The sequence below is a fragment of the Heliangelus exortis genome, chromosome 10 (genome assembly GCF_036169615.1).
Source record: "Heliangelus exortis chromosome 10, bHelExo1.hap1, whole genome shotgun sequence".
Lineage (NCBI taxonomy): Eukaryota > Metazoa > Chordata > Aves > Apodiformes > Trochilidae > Heliangelus > Heliangelus exortis.
Window position 1 is genome coordinate 2359725 of NC_092431.1, and position 20161 is coordinate 2379885.

Consider the following 20161-nt stretch of genomic DNA (forward strand, 5'->3'; position numbering starts at 1 on the left):
TGATAATCCAGGATAGATATAACACCGGGATAGGGAGAACCCCGGAGAGGGAGAACCCCGGGACCCGTGGCAGTCCCCAATGGGACACGGGGCACCCACGGGACCGGAACCACTCACGGACACGAACCCCCCATAGGAAAAAAAACCACGGACACGAACCCCCCCCCCATGGGACACGGAACCACCCCACAGAGCCCCTCTCCAGACACACCCACTCGGGACAACCCCCACGGGCTCCCCCCGAACCCATTTATTGCCCGCAGGTCCCGCTCCGGTCCACGGGGGGTCGGGGGTTCGGTCCGTCCCGGGTGTGTGTGGGGGTTCGGTCGGTTCCGAGTGGGGGGGGTTATGTCGGTCCCGGGTCAGGGGGTTCTATCGGTCCCGAGTGGGGGGGGGTTCAGTCTGTCTCGGGTCCGGGGGGGGGCGGTTCAGCCAGTTCCGGGGGGGTTCGGTCGGTCCCGGGTCGAGGGGATACGGTCGGTTCCGAGTGGGGGGCTTATGTCGGTCCCGGGTCGGGGTGGGGGGGTTCGGTCGGTCCGGTGTGGGGGAGTTATGTCGGTCCCGGGTCGGGGGGGGGAGGTTCTATCGGTCTCGAGTAGGGGGGGGTTCAGTCGGTCCCGGGTCCGGGGGGTTTCGGTCGGTCCCGGGCTTGGGGGGGGGGTGGGGGTTCGGATGGTTCCGGTTGGGGGGGTTCGGTCGGTCCCGGGCTTTGGGGGGGGGGGGGGGGTTCGGTCGGTCCCGTTCAGCGCCGGCGCCGCGCATCCCCCTGCGGGATCGGGGAAGGGGTTTGTGGGGGGGGGGGTTCGGTTCCGGTCCCGGTCCCGGTCCATTCCCGGTGTGTGCCCCCCCACCCCCAGTCCCTCGCTCACCATCAGCGGCTCCTCCCGACGGGGGGGACACGGGGGGGGGCGACAGCGCCAGAGGGGGACGGGGACCTGGGGGACAGCGACAGGAGGTGGGGGGGGACACGGAGGGGACAACCCTGGGGGGGTTAAAGCGGGGGGGGGGGGATCCAGGAGGATATTCCAGGGGGTTTAATCCAGGGGGGGGGAAAATCCGAGGGGAGCAGTTTGGGGGGGAAGGGGGGGATAATCCAGGGAGGATAAATTTGGGAAGTGTGGCCCGGGGGGGTGTAATATGGGGGGGGGGGGTAATTTGAGGGGGGGGTTTGGTGATGAGGATAAAAAAGGGAATAATTTTTTTTTTTGGGGGGGGGGATATAACCAGTAGTTATATTCCTGAGGGAGGGATAATCCAGGGAGGATAAATTTGGGAAGTGTGACCCTGGGGGGGTGTAATATGGGGGGGGGGTGTTAATTTGAGAGGGGGGGGGGTTTGGTGCTGAGGATAAAGGAGGGAATAATGTGGGGGGGGGATTAAACAAATGGGGTGGGATAATCCAGGGATTATTTGGGTAATTGGGATTCAGGGTAATTTTGGGAAGTGTAACCCTGGGGGGGATTAACTTAAGGGGGGGGGGGATTTGATGATTTTAGGGAGGGTAATCTAAAGGAGTGAATAATTATTTCTTTTTTTGGGGGGGGTGGGGGGAATATAACCAGTAGTTAAATTCCTGAGGGAGGGATAACCCAGGGAGGATAAATTTGGGAAGTGTGACCCTGGGGGGGTGTAATATGGGGGGGAATTAATTTGAGGGGGGGGGTTTGGTGATGAGGATAAAGGAGGGAAAAATTTGGGGGGGGGGGGGGATGTAAAAAATGGGGTGGGATAATCCAAGGGGGAATAATCCAGGGAGGATAATTTTGGGAAGTGTAGTCCTGGGGGGGTGTAATATGGGGGGGGAATTAATTTGAGGGGGGGTTTGGTGATGAGGATAAAAAAGGGAATAATTTTTTTTTTTTGGGGGGGGGGATATAACCAGTAGTTATATTCCTGAGGAGGGATAATCCAGGGAGGATAAATTTGGGAAGTGTGACCCTGGGGGGTGTAATATGGGGGGGGAATTAATTTGAGGGGGGGGTTGGTGATGAGGATAAAGGAGGGAAAAATTTGGGGGAGGATGTAAAAAATGGGGTGGGATAATCCAGGGATTATTTGGGTAATTGGATCCAGGGTAATTTTGGGAAGTGTAACCCTGGGGGGATTAATGTGGGGGGGGGGGGATTTGATGATTTTAGGGAGGGTAATCTAAAGGAGTGAATAATTATTTTTTTTTTGGGGGGGGGGTGGGGGGAATATAACCAGTAGTTAAATTCCTGAGGGAGGGATAATCCAGGGAGGATAAATTTGGGAAGTGTAGCCCTGGGGGGTGTAATATGGGGGGGGGGTGTTAATTTGAGGGGGGGGGGTTTGGTGATGAGGATAAAGGAGGGAATAATGTGGGGGGGGATGTAAAAAATGGGGTGGGATAATCCAAGGGGGAATAATCCAGGGAGGAAAATTTTGGGAAGTGTGACCCTGGGGGGGATTAATTTAAGGGGGGGGATTTGATTATTTTAGGGAGGGTAACCTAAAGGAGTGAATAATTTTGGGGGGGGGGGGAATATAACCAATAAAGTGGGATAATCCGAGGGGGGATAATCCAGGGAAGATAATTTTGGGAAGTGTGACCCTGGGGGGGGTGTAATATGGGGGGGGGGTGTTAACTTGAGGGGGGGGGGGGTTTGGTGATGAGGATAAAAAAGGGAATAATGTGAGGGGGGGGGGATGTAAAAAATGGGGTGGGATAATCCAGGGATTATTTGGGTAATTGGGATCCAGGGTAATTTTGGGAAGTGTAACCCTGGGGGGGATTAATGTGAGGGGAGGGGGGGGTGTTAATTTGAGAGGGGGGGGTTTGGTGATGAGGATAAAGGAGGGAATAATGTGGGGGGGGGGGATGTAAAAAATGGGGTGGGATAATCCAAGGGGGAATAATCCAGGGAGGATAATTTTGGGAAGTGTGACCCTGGGGGGGATTAATTTAAGGGGGGGAGATTTGATGATTTTAGGGAGGGTAATCTAAAGGAGTGAATAATTATTTTTTTTGGGGGGGGGGAATATAACCACAGGGAGGGGGGGAGATAATCCAGGGGGATAAACACAGACACAATTCCAGGAGGATAATCTGGGGGGGGATAATTTGGGGGGGGGTATAATTAGAGGGGGGGAATTATAATTAGAGGGGGGGTTATAATTAGAGGGGGGGTTATAATTCGAGGGGGGGGATAATTAGAGGGGGGGGTATAATTAGAGGGGGGTTATAATAAGAGGAGGGGTATAATTGGGGGGGGGTGGGATTATAACCCCGGGTCCGGGGGGATTTTACCCCAAGGATAAGGGGGGGCTGGTCCCGAGGGGGGGCAGGGGACACCCCAGGGTCCTACCTGAAGGGCTGCTGGGGGGGGGGCGAGGTCCCTCTTGCCCCCCGGGTACCAGCCATGGGACCAGTGCTGGCCCGGGCAGCAGGGGATGGTGGCCACCAGCAGCAGAGCCAGAAGGAGCAGGGACCCCCGGGGGGCCATGGTGGGGGGGCTGTGGGGACAGAGGGGGGGGGCACCCACCCCAGTGGGCACCTGTGGGTGCTGCTGGGGGGGGGTTGGGTCTGACAGAGATGGGGACTCTTTGGGGTGGGTTTGGGATGGGGGTGTTGGAGGGTGGGAGCACCCATGGGTGTTTTTTGGGGTGGGTTTGGGATGGGGGTGCCAGAAGACCCCTCTGGGGTGCTCTTTAGGGTGGGTTTGGGATGTTGAAGGGTGTGAGCACCTATGGGTGCTTTGGGGTGGGTTTGGGATGTTGGAGGGCGGGAGCACCCATGGGTGATCTTTGGGGTGGGTTTGGGATGGGGGTGTTGGAGGGTGGGAGCACCCATGGGTGTTTTTTGGGGTGGGTTTGGGATGGGGGTGCCAGAAGACCCCCCTGGGGTGCTCTTTGGGGGTGATTTAGGATGGAGATGTTGGAGGGTGTGAGCACCTATGGGTGCTTTTTGGGGTGGGTTTGGGATGGGGATGTTGGAGAGTGGGAGCACCCATGGGTGTTTTTTGGGGGGAGTTTGGGATGGGGGATGCTGGAGGGTGTGAACACCTATGGGTGTTTTTTGGGGTGGGTTTGGGATGGGGATGTTGGAGGGTGGGAGCACCCATGGGTGCTCTTTGGGGTGGGATTGGGATGGGGATGTTGGAGGGTGGGAGCACCCATGGGTGCTCTTTGGGGTGGGATCAGGGATGGAGGTGCCAGACCCCCCCTGGGGCGCTCTTTAGGGTGGGTTTAGGATGGGAACGTTGGGTGTGAGCACCCATGGGTGCTCTTTGGGGTGGGATGAGGGATGGAGGTGCCAGAAGGGGATGCCCACTTTGGGGTGGGTTTGGGGATGGGGGTGTTGAGCACCCTGAGGTCCCACCCGGTGCCCTTAGGGTCTGTTTTGGGGTGCTCAGTGCCACCCACCCAGGGGATCCCCCAGCACCCATTCCCCCCACCCTGGGCAGCCTCACCTGGTGATGAAGATGATGAAGATGATGATGATGAAGGCCCAGCTGGGGAGGTGGCTGAGCTGGGATGGTCCCACTATTTGTAGGGCTGGAGGCTGGTGACGTTGTCCCTGTCACAGCTCCCTTGGGGGACAGTGACCTCACAGGTGGCTCTGGCTCATCCCCACGGCCTCATTTCCTCGTTTCCTCATCCCAGATTTTCCCCAATCCCACGGATAAAAAAATCCAGGAGCCTCCTGGTGAAGAGGGGACCGAATTCTCCCTGCCTCAGTTTCCCCCCTTGGGGTTTTTCCCCTTTATTTCAGGTCCATCACCCCCACGGGTGCTTTTTGGGGTGGGATCAGGGCTGGATGCTGGCAATGCCCCCCCCCCCCCCTCTCCCTCCCCCCCAGCCCAAATCTCAGGAAAGCAGGAAAAAAAGAGGGAAAAAAAAACCCCTTTTGAGGTTGTCTGTGTCTTTGGGGACAGCATCAGCTCTGGGCAGGAGGAGTCCCCACTCCTGGAGGGGAGCAGAGGGGACAGCAGGGCCACCAGGAGCACCCCATGTGCCAAACCCCGTGGCAGGGCTGAAATCCCACACCCAACACAAGGATTTTTCCTGCAGGGAGCAAAAACCCTTTTGTTTTTTAGGGATTTGATTTTTTTTTTTCTTTTTTTTTCTTTTTTTTTTTTTCCTTTTTTTTTTTTTTTTTTTTTTTTTCCTTTTTTTTTTTTTTTTTCTTCTTTTTCTTCTCTTTTTCTTTTTTTTTCTTTCCTCCTTTCTTTTTTTTTCTTCTTTTTTTTTTTTTTTTTTCTTTTTTCTTTTTTTTTCTTTTTTATTTCTTTTAATTTCTTTTTTTTTTCTTTATCCTGGAGTCAAAATCCCCACGTGATGGCCTCACCCTGAAGGATGAAACTTTTTTTGCTGGTGATATAAAAGTGAGGATATTTATATTTATATTTATACACAGACACAGAGTAAGCTTTTGTTCTTGTTCTTTTCCTCCTTTTTTGTTTTGTATTTTTTTTAAAGAGCTGACCCCCAGAAAAATGTGAAACCATCTCCCTGTGCAGGTCCAGAAACATTTCTGCTGCTGGGGTTGTGGCTTTGGTTGGTTTTTTTTTTTTTTATGAGTGCCAGGATACCTTTTCTTCTATTTTTTTTTGAAAAAAAGGCTTTACTCCCTCAAGACAAGAAAAAATAAAGAGATTTACAAATAAAATAACAGGAAACCATCTCCCTGTGCAGGTCCAGAAACATTTCTGCTGGGGGGTTGTGGGTTTGGTTGTTTTGTTTTTTTTTTTTATGAGTGCCAGGATACCTTTTCTTCTTTTTTTTTTTGAAAAAAAAGGCTTTACTCCCTCAAGACAAAAAAATAAAGAGATTTACAAATAAAATAACAGGAAACCATCTCCCTGTGCAGGCTCAGAAACATTTCTGCTGCTGGGGTTGTGGCTTTGGTTGGTTTTTTTTTTTTTTATGAGTGCCAGGATACCTTTTTCTTCTATTTTTTTTAAATAAAAAGATTTACTCCCTCAAGACAAGGAAAAATAAAGAGATTTACAAATAAAATAACAGGAAACCATCTCCCTGCAGGTCCAGAAACATTTCTGCTGGTGGGGTTGTGGGTTTGGTTGGATTTTTTTTTTAATGAGTGCCAGGATACCTTTTTCTTCTTTTTTTTTATGAGTGCCAGGATACCTTTTTATTTAAAAAAAAAATAGAAGAAAAAGATTTACTCCCTCAAGACAAGAAAAAAATAAGAGATTTACAAATAAAATAACAGGAAACCATCTCCCTGTGCAGGTTCAGAAACATTTCTGCTGGGGGGTTGTGGGTTTGGTTGGATTTTTTTTTTAATGAGTGCCAGGATACCTTTTTCTTCTTTTTTTTTATGAGTGCCAGGATACCTTTTCTTCTTTTTTTTTTTTTGGAAAAAAAAGGCTTTACTCCCTCAAGACAAAAAAATAAAGAGATTTACAAATAAAATAACAGGAAACCATCTCCCTGTGCAGGTCCAGAAACATTTCTGCTGGTGGGGTTGTGGATTTGGTTGGGTTTTTTTTTGTTATGAGTGCCAGGATACCTTTTTATTCTATTTTTTTTTTGAAAAAAAAGGCTTTACTCCCTCAAGACAAAAAAAATAAAGAGATTTACCAATAAAATAACAGCCTGTATCAGCTCTCCAGAAGAGAGATGGCATGACAATGTTATAATCCAAACATCACGCTATTTAATTCCCCAATAAAACATTGGAAAAAAAGAAAAAAAAAAAAAAAAGAGCCAACAGTATCTGCACTAACACTTTGCTACATATAAAATCTCCAGCTAAAAGGAAGCTCATGGTACCAACCTCTAAAACAGTTGAGATATATACACATAATTTTTTTTTCTTTTCTTTTTTTTTCTTTTTTGAGGGGGAGGGTATATTAACAAACAGAATATTACAAAATATTAAAGAAGGCAACTCTGCTGTCATCTGGGTTTGGGGGGGAGGGATGGGGGACATGGGTTTTGTTTTGTTTTGTGGGTTTTTTTCCTTTTTTTTTTTTTCTTTTTTTTTTTGGGGTGTCTTCACTTGAAGTTGGCGTAGTCTGAGAAGGCGTCGATGTATTCCTGCACCACCTTGTAGCAGAATTCGTACTGTTCCTGTGGGATTTGGGAAAGAGCACAGGGTCAGGAAACTGGGAATATTTAGGGATGAGACAGCCCTGGATGCTTGGCAGGGAACTGGGAATATTTAGGGATGAGTTAGAACTGGATGCTTGGCAGGAAACTGGAATATTTAGGGTTGAGATAGGACTGGATGCTTGACAGGGAACTGGGAATATTTAGGGCTGAGTTAGAACTGGGTGCTTGGCAGGAAAATGGGAATATTTAGGGATGAGATAAAACTGGGTGCTTGGCAGGAAATTGGGAATATTTAGGGATGAGATAAAACTGGGTGCTTGACAGGGAATTGGGAATATTTAGGGCTGAGATAAAACTGGGTGCTTGGCAGGAAATTGGGAATATTTAGGGATGAGATAAAACTGGATGCTTGACAGGAAAATGGGAATATTTAAGGTTGAGATGGAACTGGGTGCTTGGCAGGAAACTGGGAATATTTAGGGATGAGATAAACTGGATGCTTGGCAGGAAAATAGGAATATTTAGGGATGAGTTAGAACTGGGTGCTTGGCAGGAAACTGGGAATATTTAGGGTTGACACAGAACTGGGTGCTTGGCAGGGAACTGGGAATATTTAGGGCTGAGATAGAACTGGGTGCTTGGCAGGGAACTGGGAATATTTAGGGGTGAGATAAAACTGGATGCTTGGCAGGAAAATGGGAATATTCAGAGCTGAAATAGAACTGGGTGCTTGGCAGGAAACTGGAATATTTAGGGTTGAGATAAAACTGGATGCTTGGCAGGGAACTGGGAATATTTAGGGATGAGTTAGAACTGGATGCTTGGCAGGAAAATGGGAATATTTAGGGATGAGATAAAACTGGATGCTTGGCAGGAAAATGGGAATATTTAGGGCTGAGTTAGAACTGGGTGCTTGGCAGGAAAATGGGAATATTTAGGGATGAGATAAAACTGGGTGCTTGGCAGGAAATTGGGAATATTTAGGGATGAGATAAAACTGGGTGCTTGACAGGGAATTGGGAATATTTAGGGCTGAGATAAAACTGGGTGCTTGGCAGGAAATTGGGAATATTTAGGGATGAGATAAAACTGGATGCTTGGCAGGAAGCTGGGAATATCCAGGGCTGAGATGGAACTGAATGCTTGGCAGGAAACTGGGAATATTTAGGGTTGAGATAAAACTGGATGCTTGGCAGGGAACTGGGAATATTTAGGGTTGAGATAAAACTGGATGCTTGGCAGGGAACTGGGAATATTTAGGGATGAGATAAAACTGGATGCTTGGCAGGAAAATGGGAATATTTAGGGATGAGATAAACTGGATGCTTGGCTGGAAATTGGGAATATTTAAGGATGAGATAGGACTGGATGCTTGACAGGGAATTGGGAATATTTAGGGCTGAGTTGGAACTGGATGCTTGACAGGAAATTGGGAATATTTAGGGTTGACACAGAACTGGGTGCTTGGCAGGGAACTGGGAATATGCAGGGCTGAGTTAGATCTGGGTGCTTGGCAGGAAATTGGGAATATTTAGGGCCTAGGCAGAACTGGGTGCTTGGCAGGAAAATGGGAATATTCAGAGCTGAGATAAAACTGGGTGCTTGGCAGGAAACTGGAATATTTAGGTTTGAGATAGAACTGGGTGCTTGGCAGGAAGCTGGGACCAAACGTGGTCAGGTGTCCTCAACAAACCCTGGCTGCTCACCCTCTCCTGTCTGGGATGCCACCAGTAAAGGGAATTCTGCTTTTCCCTTCCCTCTATTTTGACCCCTCCAAAAGACTTCTTGAAAATTCCCTCAGCATTTTTGCAAATCTTTCTTTCCAGATCTCATCTGCCCTGCCTGATCCTTCCCTCCCCACCAGGCTGTCTCTCCAAGCTGAAGCCACAGCCATTCCAGGAGAGGTTTCCATGCTCCTGGAGCCCATAAAAAAATGGGATGTGGCTGAAAAACCTCCCAAGAGGTTCCTACAGCTGAAAAGGGACTTGATGCCTTCAGCCAGCCAAGCACCAGATGCCCTGCCAAGATGAAGGGGAGGTACCTCCTGACCCTTTGTGGAGAGAGAAAAACCTTGAGCTGAGGAAGTTTTTGCTCAACACTGAGTCCCCAAAAGCCCAGTGTGGTCTGGGAGGTGGGGGGTGCTCAGCTGGGCTTACTGGGAGGTGCTCAACTGGGCTGACTGGGAAGTGCTCAGCTGGGCTTACCAGTGTCTGCACCATGTGTGGCCTCTGTAGTCTTAAACTCTTCACTGTCTGAAAGACATCGAGGATCCCTTCTGCCTTCACCCTTTCCAGGACAGTGCTCAGGGCACAGAAGGTGCCTGTTCTTCCTGCTCCAGCACTGCCAAAGAGAAATCAGAAGGTAAACCAGAAAATAAACCATCCATCCATCCATCCTGACCAGCTTGGGGACACTCCAGAGGGGAAGCACCAGAGAAGTGGAGGAGCCAATGAGTCATAGAATCCTAGAACGGGCTGGGTTGGAAGGGACCTCAGAGCTCATCAAGTCCAACCCTTGCTCCACTCCCACTGCAGTTCCCAGCCCATGGCACTGAGTGCCACATCCAGGCTCTTTGGAAATATCTCCAGGGATGGAGAATCCACCCCTTCCCTGGGCAGCCCATTCCAATGGCTGAGCACCCTCTCCAGAAAGAAATTCTTTCTCATGTCCAACCTAAACCTCCCCTGGCACAACTTGAGACCTCTTGTGCCCTCTTGTCTTGCTGAGAGTTGCCTGGGAAAAGAGCCCAACCCCCCCCTGGCTCCAACCTCCTTTCAGGGAGTTGGAGAGAGTGATGAGGTCTCCCCTGAGCCTCCTCTTCTCCAGCCTCAACACCCCCAGCTCCTTCAGCCCTTCCTCACAGGGCTTGTGCTGGATCCCTTCCCAGCCTCCTTGCTCTTCTCTGGACCTGCTCCAGCACCTCAATCTCCTTCCTGAGCTGAGGGGCCCAGAACTGGACACAGGACTCAAGCTGTGGCCTCCCCAGGGCTGAGCACAGGGGCAGAATCCCTTCCCTGGACCTGCTGGCCACGCTGTTCCTGAGCCAGCCCAGGATGCCATTGGCCTTCTTGGCCACCTGGGCACACTGCTGCCTCCTCTTCAGCTTCCTGGCAATCCAGATTCCCAGGTCCCTTTCTGCCACTCTGTGCCCAGCCTGGAGCTCCCCATGGGGTTCTTGTGTTGAACCTCATCCCCTTGGGATCAGCCCAACTCTCCAGTCTGTCCAGGTCCCTCTGCAGAGCCCTCCTGCCTTCCAGCTGATCCACACTTCCCCCCAGCTTAGTGTCAGCTGTGAATTTGCTGCTGATGAACTCAATCCCCTCACCTAAATCATCAATAAAGATATTGAACAGAACTGGGCCCAACAAATGGTCCTGCCCCAGCATCTCCTGCTTTCTGAAGGACATCCTGGATGAGCCTGAAGCCTTTTTTTGGCTCAGCTGAGGAGGAAAAGCCCACACCCCATCTGCCCAGGCTCCTCCTGCTCATCCTGAGGTTTTTTTGAGGGACCTTTGAGCATCTCCCAAGCTCCTTATGGAGCAGGTCTCCTTGGAAAGGTGGCCAAACCCTGCTCCAGCTGAGCTTTACCTGCAGTGCACAGTGATGGGGTGGTTGCCAGACTGCTGCTGCTGCTTCTGCACGGCTGCAATGATGTTGATCATTCCCTTCCCATCCCCAGGGATCCCAACTTCTGGCCAACCATGGAAATGGAACTGCCGAATCTGTCGGCTCTTGTTTTCCTGGTGGGAGAGCAGAGCTCAAGGTCAGGCACTTGCTGGGAAGATTCCCTCCCCAGGAACCCACCAGCTTGGAGGGCTTTGGGGAAAGCATCTGCTTAGGAAAACTGGTTTTTTGGGGAGGATTCCCATGGGATGGAGCAGAGCAGGACGTGGGGAAGGGGGAGCAGGAGGGGGGTTGGGTTGTGGGAACAAGGGAAAAGAGGGATAAAGGCTGCTGGGTGGGATTGGAGCTGGATGAGAAGTGATGAGCAGGCAGGAGAGCTCAGGGAGAGGAGGTAAGAACAGGGAAGAAGGTGGGATTGGAGGGGGATGGATGCTGCTTGGGAATGAGAGGGAGATGATGGAGCTGAAGATGCCAGAGGGGAGGTTCAGCACTCTGAAGGAGCCACAAAGCACCATGAACACCAACAGGGATTAATGACACCCAACCCCAGGAGCACCCAGAGCTCCCTGCAGGGGGAAGGTCAAGGCTCTTACCCTGGTGTTTGTTACCAGCAGGTCCCTCACCGTGTAGCTCTCACACTCCTCCTCTTTTTTCAGCTCCACAGTGATGTCTCCATAGGACACTGAGCCATCAGAGGGCCAGTACTGGGCACACTTCTCCTGAGAAACCATTACAGGAGGAGACAGATTGAAGATCCCTGACCTTTTCCAGTGGCCTTCAATGGAAGGGCTCTTCCCCTGGAGCTAGAAGGTGCTCAAAGCCATGTGGGATCTCACAGAACCACAGAATGGTTTGGGTTGGAAGGGATCTTAAAGCTCATCCCACCCCCCTGCCATGGGCAGGGACACCTCCCACCAGCCCAGGGTGCTCCAAGCCCCATCCAACCTTCAGCATTTCCAGGGATGGGGCAGCCACAGCTTCTGGGGGCAACCAGGGACTCAGCACCCTCACATCCAGGATTTTTTTCTCAGATCTCATCTCAATCTCCTCTCTTTCAGCTTGAACCCAGTCCCTCTTGCCCCATCTCATGGGCTTGCTTTGGAGACAAGGTGTCCACTACACCCAGAGGGTCCAGAGTTGGTTCCCTGAACATCTCCTCACCCTGGTTCTAACAACATCTGGGTTCTTTGCCCTAGAACCAGAGGCTGAGCTGTGTCTCCTGCTTGGGTTTGCTAGAGAAAAGGGGACAGGTCACCCAACAGAGGTGGCACTGGCTGTTTTATGGGGTCACACTGACCAGTTTTGTGTCCCAATGCAGTTTTCTCTGGATGCTTACCTGGCCTCTCTCCTCCAGCTCTGTCAGCATGACTATGGAGCAGGATTTCCATTCCCAGATCATCCTCCAGAAGTCCTCTATTGTGTGCTGCAGAGGCCCCTGGCTGGCAATATAGGAATCCTTCTGGCGATAGCCCTGGAGAGGGAACACAGGGATAGAGCTGGATCAGGAGATCCTGGAGACCAGGAGGAGAGGGAGGAACATCCTTGGGGACCATCGGGTTAGCAGGCTCAGTGAATTTTTTGGAACATCATGAATGGAACAGCCTGGACAGAGAAACCTGCTCTGCTGGTGGGCTCCATCCCCACACATCAGCCAGAGCTTGACCCTGGTGAGAGCTTTGTGTTTAAAAAAATGCAGCTGGAGGAGGATCCCACCCCCTACACATGGATAGAATCATGGAATTGGTGGGAAGGGACCTTTAAAGGCCATTTAATCCAAACCCTGCAGTGAGCAGGGACTTCTTCCCTAGAGCAGGTTCCTCAGAGCCCCATCCAACCTCACCTGGGATGTTTCCAGGGATGGGGGGACATCTCCCACCTCTCTGGGCCAGGGTTTCCCCACCCTCAGTGTAAAACATTTCTTCCTTATCTTGAGCTTGAATCTCCCTTCTTTCAGTTTAAAACCATCACCTCCTGTCCTATCACTAGAGCTCCTCCTAAAAATCCCCTTTAAATATGGAAAAGCCACAGTGAGGTCTCCCTGGAGCCTTCTCCAGGCTGAACACCCCCAACTCTCTCATTCTGTCCCCAGAGCAGAGCTGCTCCAGCCCTTGGATCATCTCCATGGCTTCCTCTGGAATTGCTCCACCAGCTCCATGTCCTTCTTATGCTGAGGACCCAGCACTGTTTCCCCAGAGTTTTATCTATTTGGTGGAGAAAAGTTTGGCTCCTGAGCAATATTTCAAAGCCTGAGCACTGCAGCAGAACCTTGCCTGAGCTCCAAGTACCTCAGGTCTGGTTTTTACTGCAGATTTTTAGAAGAAACAAGCAAACCCAGATGGTACCAGATGACCTTCAAGGTGCCTCATGAATCATTCTGTGATCTATGAAACCCAATAATAAGTCTGGGTGACTCTGGCTCTGCCACAACCACAAAATCCTTCTGTTTCCAGCCCCCCCCCTGATGTTCTGTGATGCTTTGTCATTCAGGGCTTGTTGTCTCAGCAAAGTTCAGCAGGAAATTGAATCTGAACAGAACTTGGCTGATGTGACCCTGCAGCTCTCTGAGCTCAGAGCTCTGTCCCTGCTGCCCTGTGCTGGGTGCAACCCATGGAGAGCCAGGAAAGGAGATTTCAGGGAGTAATTCATTTGGGATGCTGTCACTTGGGTCCCAACGTTGGGTTTTCTGGCTCAATCCGTGGCAGTGATCACTTTCTGGGAGGGGTAAAAAGAGAAATTGGGCATTTTTGCAGCTGGTGGGGCTGCTGGAAAATGGGAGGAGATTCCTCCCTGAAGTTAACAGGATTATTCAGGAGAAAAGGCACTGACATCCTCCTCAGAGGAAGGGAAGCACTTAACCTCCCTGCCTCACCTCCTCCCCTCACCCAGACAGCTCTAATGGGATTGACCTGGTTTCTCCCAAGGGTTTTGGGATTCATGTTTTGCCTCCTGACCTCATCTAGGCAACGTTTGCTGACCAAATGAAGGGTGCCAGAGAGCAATCATCTCCATGGCTACCTGCATCCATCTCCCCAAAGTCAACATCAGAGCCTGGAGTTGCAGAAGCAGGGCCAGGGTTTGGTGTGGCACCTTCTGGGGGTGACAAGGACATCCAGAGGGGGTTTTGGGGGAGACAGAACCCAACACCACCCAGTGACACGAAGCCAAGAGGAAGGAGCCTCACAAAGCCCAGAGAAGAAATGTTTTGGGACAAATCCTTTCCACTGGATACCACTTGAGCTGAAGTTTCCACTGGGAAAAAATGGGAAGGGGATTAAAGAAGACTCACATCAATGAAGGAAGCATTTACATAGTCTGTGTTCTCTTCACCTCTCTTCACTGGAATGATTACTCGGTTGAACTCATCTGAAACAGCAGAGAAATGATCTGAGTTTTGAGGAACACCCTCAAAGTGTGGCCCCTTGAGAGCCATCCATGCCCTTCAGCAGGGATGTCACCAACCCCCAAGGGCAATAAACTGGGAGTCTTGTTTTTATAGCACCCAACTGGGACTGGGAGACTCAGTTCTTCTGCCATGCCCTGCTTTGGGGAAGGGGAGAGGGATGCTGAAGGCTCCAGGACATGTTCAGCACAGGGACTCTTTCCTCAAGGCAGAAAGGAACTTGCTCAGAAAGTCATGGCAGGGACAGGGCAGAAGAAAAGCAAGAAAGCTCTGGGGCCAGTGTTGTATTTGGCCAGGAGAAGCCAAGTTCTTGGCTCTGCCCTGCCCCTTCATGCTGCTCCTGCTTGAGCAGTGGCTTGGAGCAGGAAACCTCCAGAAATCCTTTGTGAGCCCACTCCTGCAGGCACAGATCTGCTGTGTCAGCAGGTCCTGAGCACTCACAGACTCAGAATGGTTGGAAGGGACCCATGGAGGACACCTGGGCCAAGCCCTGCCCTAGCAGGGGTAGCATGAAGGGGCAGAGTTGGTTGCCCAGGACTGAAGAGCTCCAAGGATGGAGACTCCACAACTTCCCTGGGCCACCTCTGCCAGTTCTCAGCCACCCTCACAGACAAGAAGTGTCCTCTGATGTCCCCTGGCTCTCAGTTTGTGCCCATTCCCTCTTCTCCTGTCTCTGGGAAGAGCCTGAGCAGCCCCAGCTCTCTCAGTCCCTTCACCATCTCCATGGCCCTTTACTGGACTCTCCCCAGTATGTCCCTGCCTCTCTTGTACTGGGCAGCCCAGTATGGACACAGTGCCCCAGGTGTGGTGTCCCCAGTGCTGAGCAGAGGGAAGGATCATCTCCCTTGCCCTCCTGGCAATGTTCTGCCCAACTCAGCCCAGGAGACCCCTGCTCTTCACTTTGGATCTTCACCAGGAGGTTTCTCTTGGCCCATTTCTCCACTCCTGGCCCCAGAGCCACCCAAATGGTCCCCCCACCCCCACTGGGCATGCTTTCCCCAGCAAGACTTACATGGAATTATCTGAAGCACTCTGTTCTTCTTCATGTTTGCAGGCAAGTTGCCCGTTCTCATCTTGTCATTCTGGATTTTGATGGAAGTGAGCTTCTGCAGAGGGAGGAATGGACAGGGACAGCTTCCAAAGCCACCCCACACCAGACAAACCCGTGGTGGGCCCAAGAGCCCAGCACCATCAGAATAAATCCCCCAGGATAAGACCCCTGCTCACCTTGAACTCCTCTTCCAGCCCATTGCTGCTGGTCCCTGGCACTTTGTTGTAGATCTTCTGGAGGTGGATTTCTAAGGAGGTCACCTCCAGCTCTGTGTCACCATAGAGATAATGCTCCAGAAGTGCTTGGTAGATGAACACATACTGCATCTGCAGAGGTTGTAGGAGAAGCCATCAGCCTCTGCTCAGCTCATCCAGGTCCTCCCCACACACACAGATGCTGGGTGCAAACCCATCACCCCTGCTCGCTGGGCTGGCACCCCTCTGAGACCCCAAAAAGGTGGTGACAACCTCCCTGCCACCAGATGAGGACTGGGAGCTGAGCTGTGCACCACAGAAAGGTGACATCACATCCAACTTTTTTCCAGGTCCAGAGAAAAGGAGGCTGAGGGGAGAGCTTGCTCTCTGCAACTCCCTGAAGGGAGGCTGGAGCCAGGGGGTTGTTCTCCCCTTTCCCAAAATCCCTCCCCAGCTTTCCTGAAGCCCCTTCAGGCACTGGAAGGTGCTCTGAGGTCTCCCTGGAGCCTTCTCTTCTCCAGGCTGAACGCCCCCAACTCTCCCCCTGGCTCCAGAGCTGCTCCAGCCCTTGGCTCATTCTCTGGGGTCTCCTCTGGGCCAACTCCAACAGCTCCATCTCCTTTTTGTCAGGTAACCATGGCAGCAGTGGATCAAGGGTTGGACTCAGTGATCTCAGAGGTCCTTTCCAACCTGGCTGATAGGTTGGATATCAGGAAAAAATTCTTTCCAGAGAGGGTGCTCAGACATTGGAATGGGCTGTCCAGGGAAGGGGTGGATTCTCCATCCCTGGAGGTTTTTAAGAAGAGCCTGAATGTGGCACTGAGTGCCATGGGCTAGGAACCACGGGGGGAGTGGATCAAGGGTTGGACTTGCTGATCCCAGAGCTCCTTTCCAACCCAAATAATTCTGTGAATCTAAGATTTTAGGATCCTATGACTGTGCTGGTCACACCAAAGGATCCTATGACTGTGCTGGTCACACCAACCACTGTACGGAGGGGCTAAAAAAGAGCAGGAACCTCCCTTGATGATCCTTCCCAAGGTGAGGGACAAGGCTCAACTTTCACAGAGGCTGGTTATGACCGTGGGAGGGAAATGTAGGAGCAGGGAGCAGATCCCAGAGGGAAGAAGGGCAGAACACTCACATCTGTCTGTACCATCTGGCAGCGCTGAGCCCGGATGCGGCTGACGAAGCCGTAGACATCCACCTTCCTCTCTGCATGCATCATGTCCAGCATGGCATCAATGACAATGAAAGTGCCCGTGCGTCCCACCCCGGCACTGAAAGAGCAGAAGGGACAAAAAAAAAAAAAAAGATCAGGGCAGAAGTGTTGGGATTTCCTTGCAGTTTTCCTTGGGATTTTCCTGGCAGGTCGCAAAGAGCGAAGTCTGGTTCGGAGGTGATGGAGGCGACAGCTCCCTCGTGGCTGGAGGGAGCTCCCTTGTGGCTGGAGGGCATGAAGGCAGAGAAAAGGGGGAGGCAAAGTGAAAGCTGAGCCAGCTGCAGCTTCCAGAGCTTCAGGGGGCTCTCTGTTCCTCCCAGACACTCTCCGTCCCATGGAAGGAAGGCCACGGGGAAGCTGTGTGTCCATGCTGGTAACTCAGCCGTTAAGGAGAAGAAGAAAGATGCTACAGGAAGACAAAGTCAGGCACTGGAATGGCCCAGTGGTGCAGTCACCATCCTTGGGGGTGTTTAAAAGGTCTTTGGACCTGGGCCTTAAGGATTTGGTTTAGTAGTTAGGTGATGGTGTTGGTGAAGGGTCAGGCTGGATGGTCTTGGGGGCCTCTTCCAACCTAAAACATTTGGTGATTCTGTATCTGAAGTGCTCTTGTCAGCTGCATCCTGAGGTGAGAGCTGGAAAGATGGACTTGGGAGGCTGCAAATGGGATCATCGCTGCCTTTAACCATGGGGCTTTCCCTCACTGGAATGTGGGAAGCCTCTGTAGCTCCCCCAGGCTTGCAGGAGCTCAGACCCCATGATCCCCACTCCCAGTCTGTTTGCTGCCTTCCTGCAGATGTGGCCAGGGCAGCAGAAAGCCAAGGGAGACACCACCAAAGCCCAGCAGTGCTGCTTAGCTTGGTGCTTTAGTGAAATAAAAATCAGAAAAAAGGCCTGACCCTCCAAAAAAAAAAATCCTATTAAAGAGGAGACACTTTCCAAGTGAGCCAGGAGAGGCAGAGGGCAGGTGTGAACAGGACTCACCTGCAGTGCACAACTATTGCTCCTGCATATTGGGGGTTACATGTCTTCACCTTCTTCAGGAACTTCAGCATCCCAATTGGGGTGAAGGGGACCCCAAAGTCAGGCCAGCTGGTGAAGTGGAACTGAGTCACCAGGCGCTGAGGTTTCTTGTTGGTGACATCACCCACCTGAAGGAGAAAAGGACAGCATGATAAATCCTCAGATTGCATCCTTTTCCCCTCAAAAAAAGCAGGGGGAGAGAGGGAGCTGCAGCCTCAAGCTGGATGGCTTCAGAAGCACCAAGCAGCCACATGCTGGAAGGGCAGGGACCCAAATGAGTCCCTAAAATCATGACATTTTCACTGCCAGCATCATATCCTCCATCTGAGGGGGGAGAGATGCCAGCCCTGCCTCAGCTCTGGCTCCAACCTGGCAGAACCTGCTGTGTTTCATAGAACCAGAGAATAATCTGGGTTGGAAGGAACCCCTAAAGGTCACCCAGCCCAACACCCTCAACCAGATCAGGTTGCTCAGAGCCTTTTTGAACCCTGAATATCTCCAGGGATGAGGCCTCAACCCCCTCCCTGGACAACCAGCTCCATTTTTCCACCACCCTCATGGTACAGAACTTTTTCCAAACACATCCTAAATCTACTCTTTCATTTAAACCCATTGCCCCTCATCCTATCACTCCAGGCCCTTGCACACAGTCCCTCTCCAGCCTTCCTGTAGCCCCTCCAGATACTGGGAGGAGGATACTGGAAGCTACTGGGATGTTGGGTATTTCACACCCATGGGTATTTCAGAAGCTGCTGCTCCATCCCTTCCCACACTTCTGCCCCCAGCATCCTCACTCAAAGGCAGGAGAGGAAACCACCCATGGTCAGGGTGAAGCTGAAGAGAACCCTGCTGAGGGTCCAGATTGGTTTTCAATCCTCAGCTCTTCCTCTCCTGCCTCTGAGAGCAGCAGGAAAACAACCAGAGTGACTAAAACCCCCAGAGCCTGCTCAGAGGATGAGAAAATGTGACAGATGGGAAAGTGATCCAAAGGAACGTGTGTGGTGCTGGATTCTGGCTGGGCTGGTGGGATAAATCTGATTATTTGCAGGCATTCAGGTGTCTGTGGGTGAGAGGAGGAACTGAGACAGTGACAAAAAGTGCTGGAGTTTCTCAGGGCTGAATCCCAGCCTTGGCATCCAGCAGCTTCCCTGCTGGCAGCACAGCCCTGCTGGGATCCTTTGGGAAGGGGCTTCCAGGTAAATTTTTTAATAGCCCTGGGGTCAGTTCAGCCCAAGTCTGGTCTCACAGCACCTGGGAGGGCCCAGCAAGTGTTGGATTCCAGCATGGAGAGGGGGGGATGGGGTGGGATAAGGTGTGATGGGATGGGATGAGGTGGATGGGATGAGATGGGGTGAGATGGGGTGAGATGGGGTGAAGTGGATGGGATGAGGTGGATGGGGTGAGGTGGATGGGGTGAGGTGGGATAAGATGGGATGAGGTGAATGGGATGGGATGAGATGGGATAAGATGGGATAAGATGGGATGAGGTGAATGGGATGGGATGGGATGAGATGGGATGGGATGGGATGAGATGGGATGGAACGGGATGGGATGGGATGAGGTGAGATGGGGTGAGATGGGATGAGACGAGATGGGCCAGGATGGGCCAGGGTGGGATGGAAAGGGATGGAATGGGGTGGAATGGGGTGGAATGGGGTGGAATGGGATGGAAGGTGGAAGCCCCAGGACCTGCTGGATGCAGAACTTGCGCACGGTGTAATCCACCAGGACAGTCACATCCTCCACGGACACTCGGATGTTCCCGTAGGTCCAGCAGCCCTGATCTGGCCAGTACTGAGCACATTTACACTGCAGGGAGAGAAAAGGGGTGCAGGTGAGCTCTGGGCCCTCCCAAACCTGGAATTGGCTCCAAGACATCCCCACGGGCATGAGATGTGCCGGATTTGGACCAAGCTGGGTTAGAGAGCAGCTCCTGGAACCTTCTGGCACCCACCTCCTTCCTCTCTTTCAGGTTGGTCACCATGACAATTGTTGCTGTGTTTTGCTCCCAAATCATCCTCCAAAAATCGTTCACTGTTTCTTCCTTTGGTCCTAAAGGGAAGGTAAAAAGAAAAGTGGTCTTTGGGATCAACCCTTCCAAGTGCTGGGCTGGAAACCCAGAGGGTGCAACACGGTTTTTGCCAATAGATGTCAGCACAGGAGGTGTTTTGGTGTCCAAGAATGTCAGGTAACCCAAGGAACATCTCATCACACAAGAACTGGGCTATTTGGATACATTTGATGATGAGAATTTCCAGTTTTAGACAAAGAAAGGGAAATTGGACAAATGGAGCATGGGAATGACTTGCCCGAGGCCACTTGGGGAAATAGGGGCCATCCCAACAAGCAATAGGACAAGAAGAAATGGCCTCAAGTTGTGCCAGAGAAGGTTTAGATTGGAGTTTGGGAATAATTTCTCCTTGGAAAGGGTTGTCAGGATGCCCAGGGCAGGACTGGAGTCCCCATCATCCCTGGAGGGATTCCAAATCCCTGGACATGTGGTGCTGAGGACCATGGGGCAGTGGTGGCCTTGGCAGTGCTGGGGGAATGGTTGGAGTTGATGACCTTCCAGGTCTTTTCCAACCAAAAAAATTCTATGATCTTGGTTTTAG

At 51.6% G+C, this 20161-nt stretch overlaps 1 protein-coding gene across 4 annotated transcripts in view; it reads right to left on the reverse strand.

Moving 5' to 3' along the window:
* Nucleotides 1–6980: 6980 nt before the first annotated feature.
* The window catches only part of PTPRA (protein tyrosine phosphatase receptor type A), a 118948-nt gene continuing 105767 nt past the window's right edge, over nucleotides 6981–20161 (reverse strand). For all 4 annotated transcript variants that reach the window (XM_071753160.1, XM_071753162.1, XM_071753161.1 and 1 more), the window contains 12 exons: nucleotides 19504–19601; nucleotides 19239–19358; nucleotides 17511–17677; nucleotides 16452–16587; nucleotides 15290–15439; nucleotides 15075–15168; nucleotides 13949–14025; nucleotides 11999–12133; nucleotides 11256–11381; nucleotides 10627–10778; nucleotides 9243–9378; nucleotides 6981–7056 (listed from right to left, as the gene is read on the reverse strand). In XM_071753160.1, coding sequence (XP_071609261.1) covers nucleotides 6982–7056; nucleotides 9243–9378; nucleotides 10627–10778; nucleotides 11256–11381; nucleotides 11999–12133; nucleotides 13949–14025; nucleotides 15075–15168; nucleotides 15290–15439; nucleotides 16452–16587; nucleotides 17511–17677; nucleotides 19239–19358; nucleotides 19504–19601 — 1466 coding nt within the window. In that variant the 3' untranslated portion in view covers nucleotide 6981. The remainder of the gene's footprint in view (nucleotides 7057–9242; nucleotides 9379–10626; nucleotides 10779–11255; nucleotides 11382–11998; nucleotides 12134–13948; nucleotides 14026–15074; nucleotides 15169–15289; nucleotides 15440–16451; nucleotides 16588–17510; nucleotides 17678–19238; nucleotides 19359–19503; nucleotides 19602–20161) is intronic.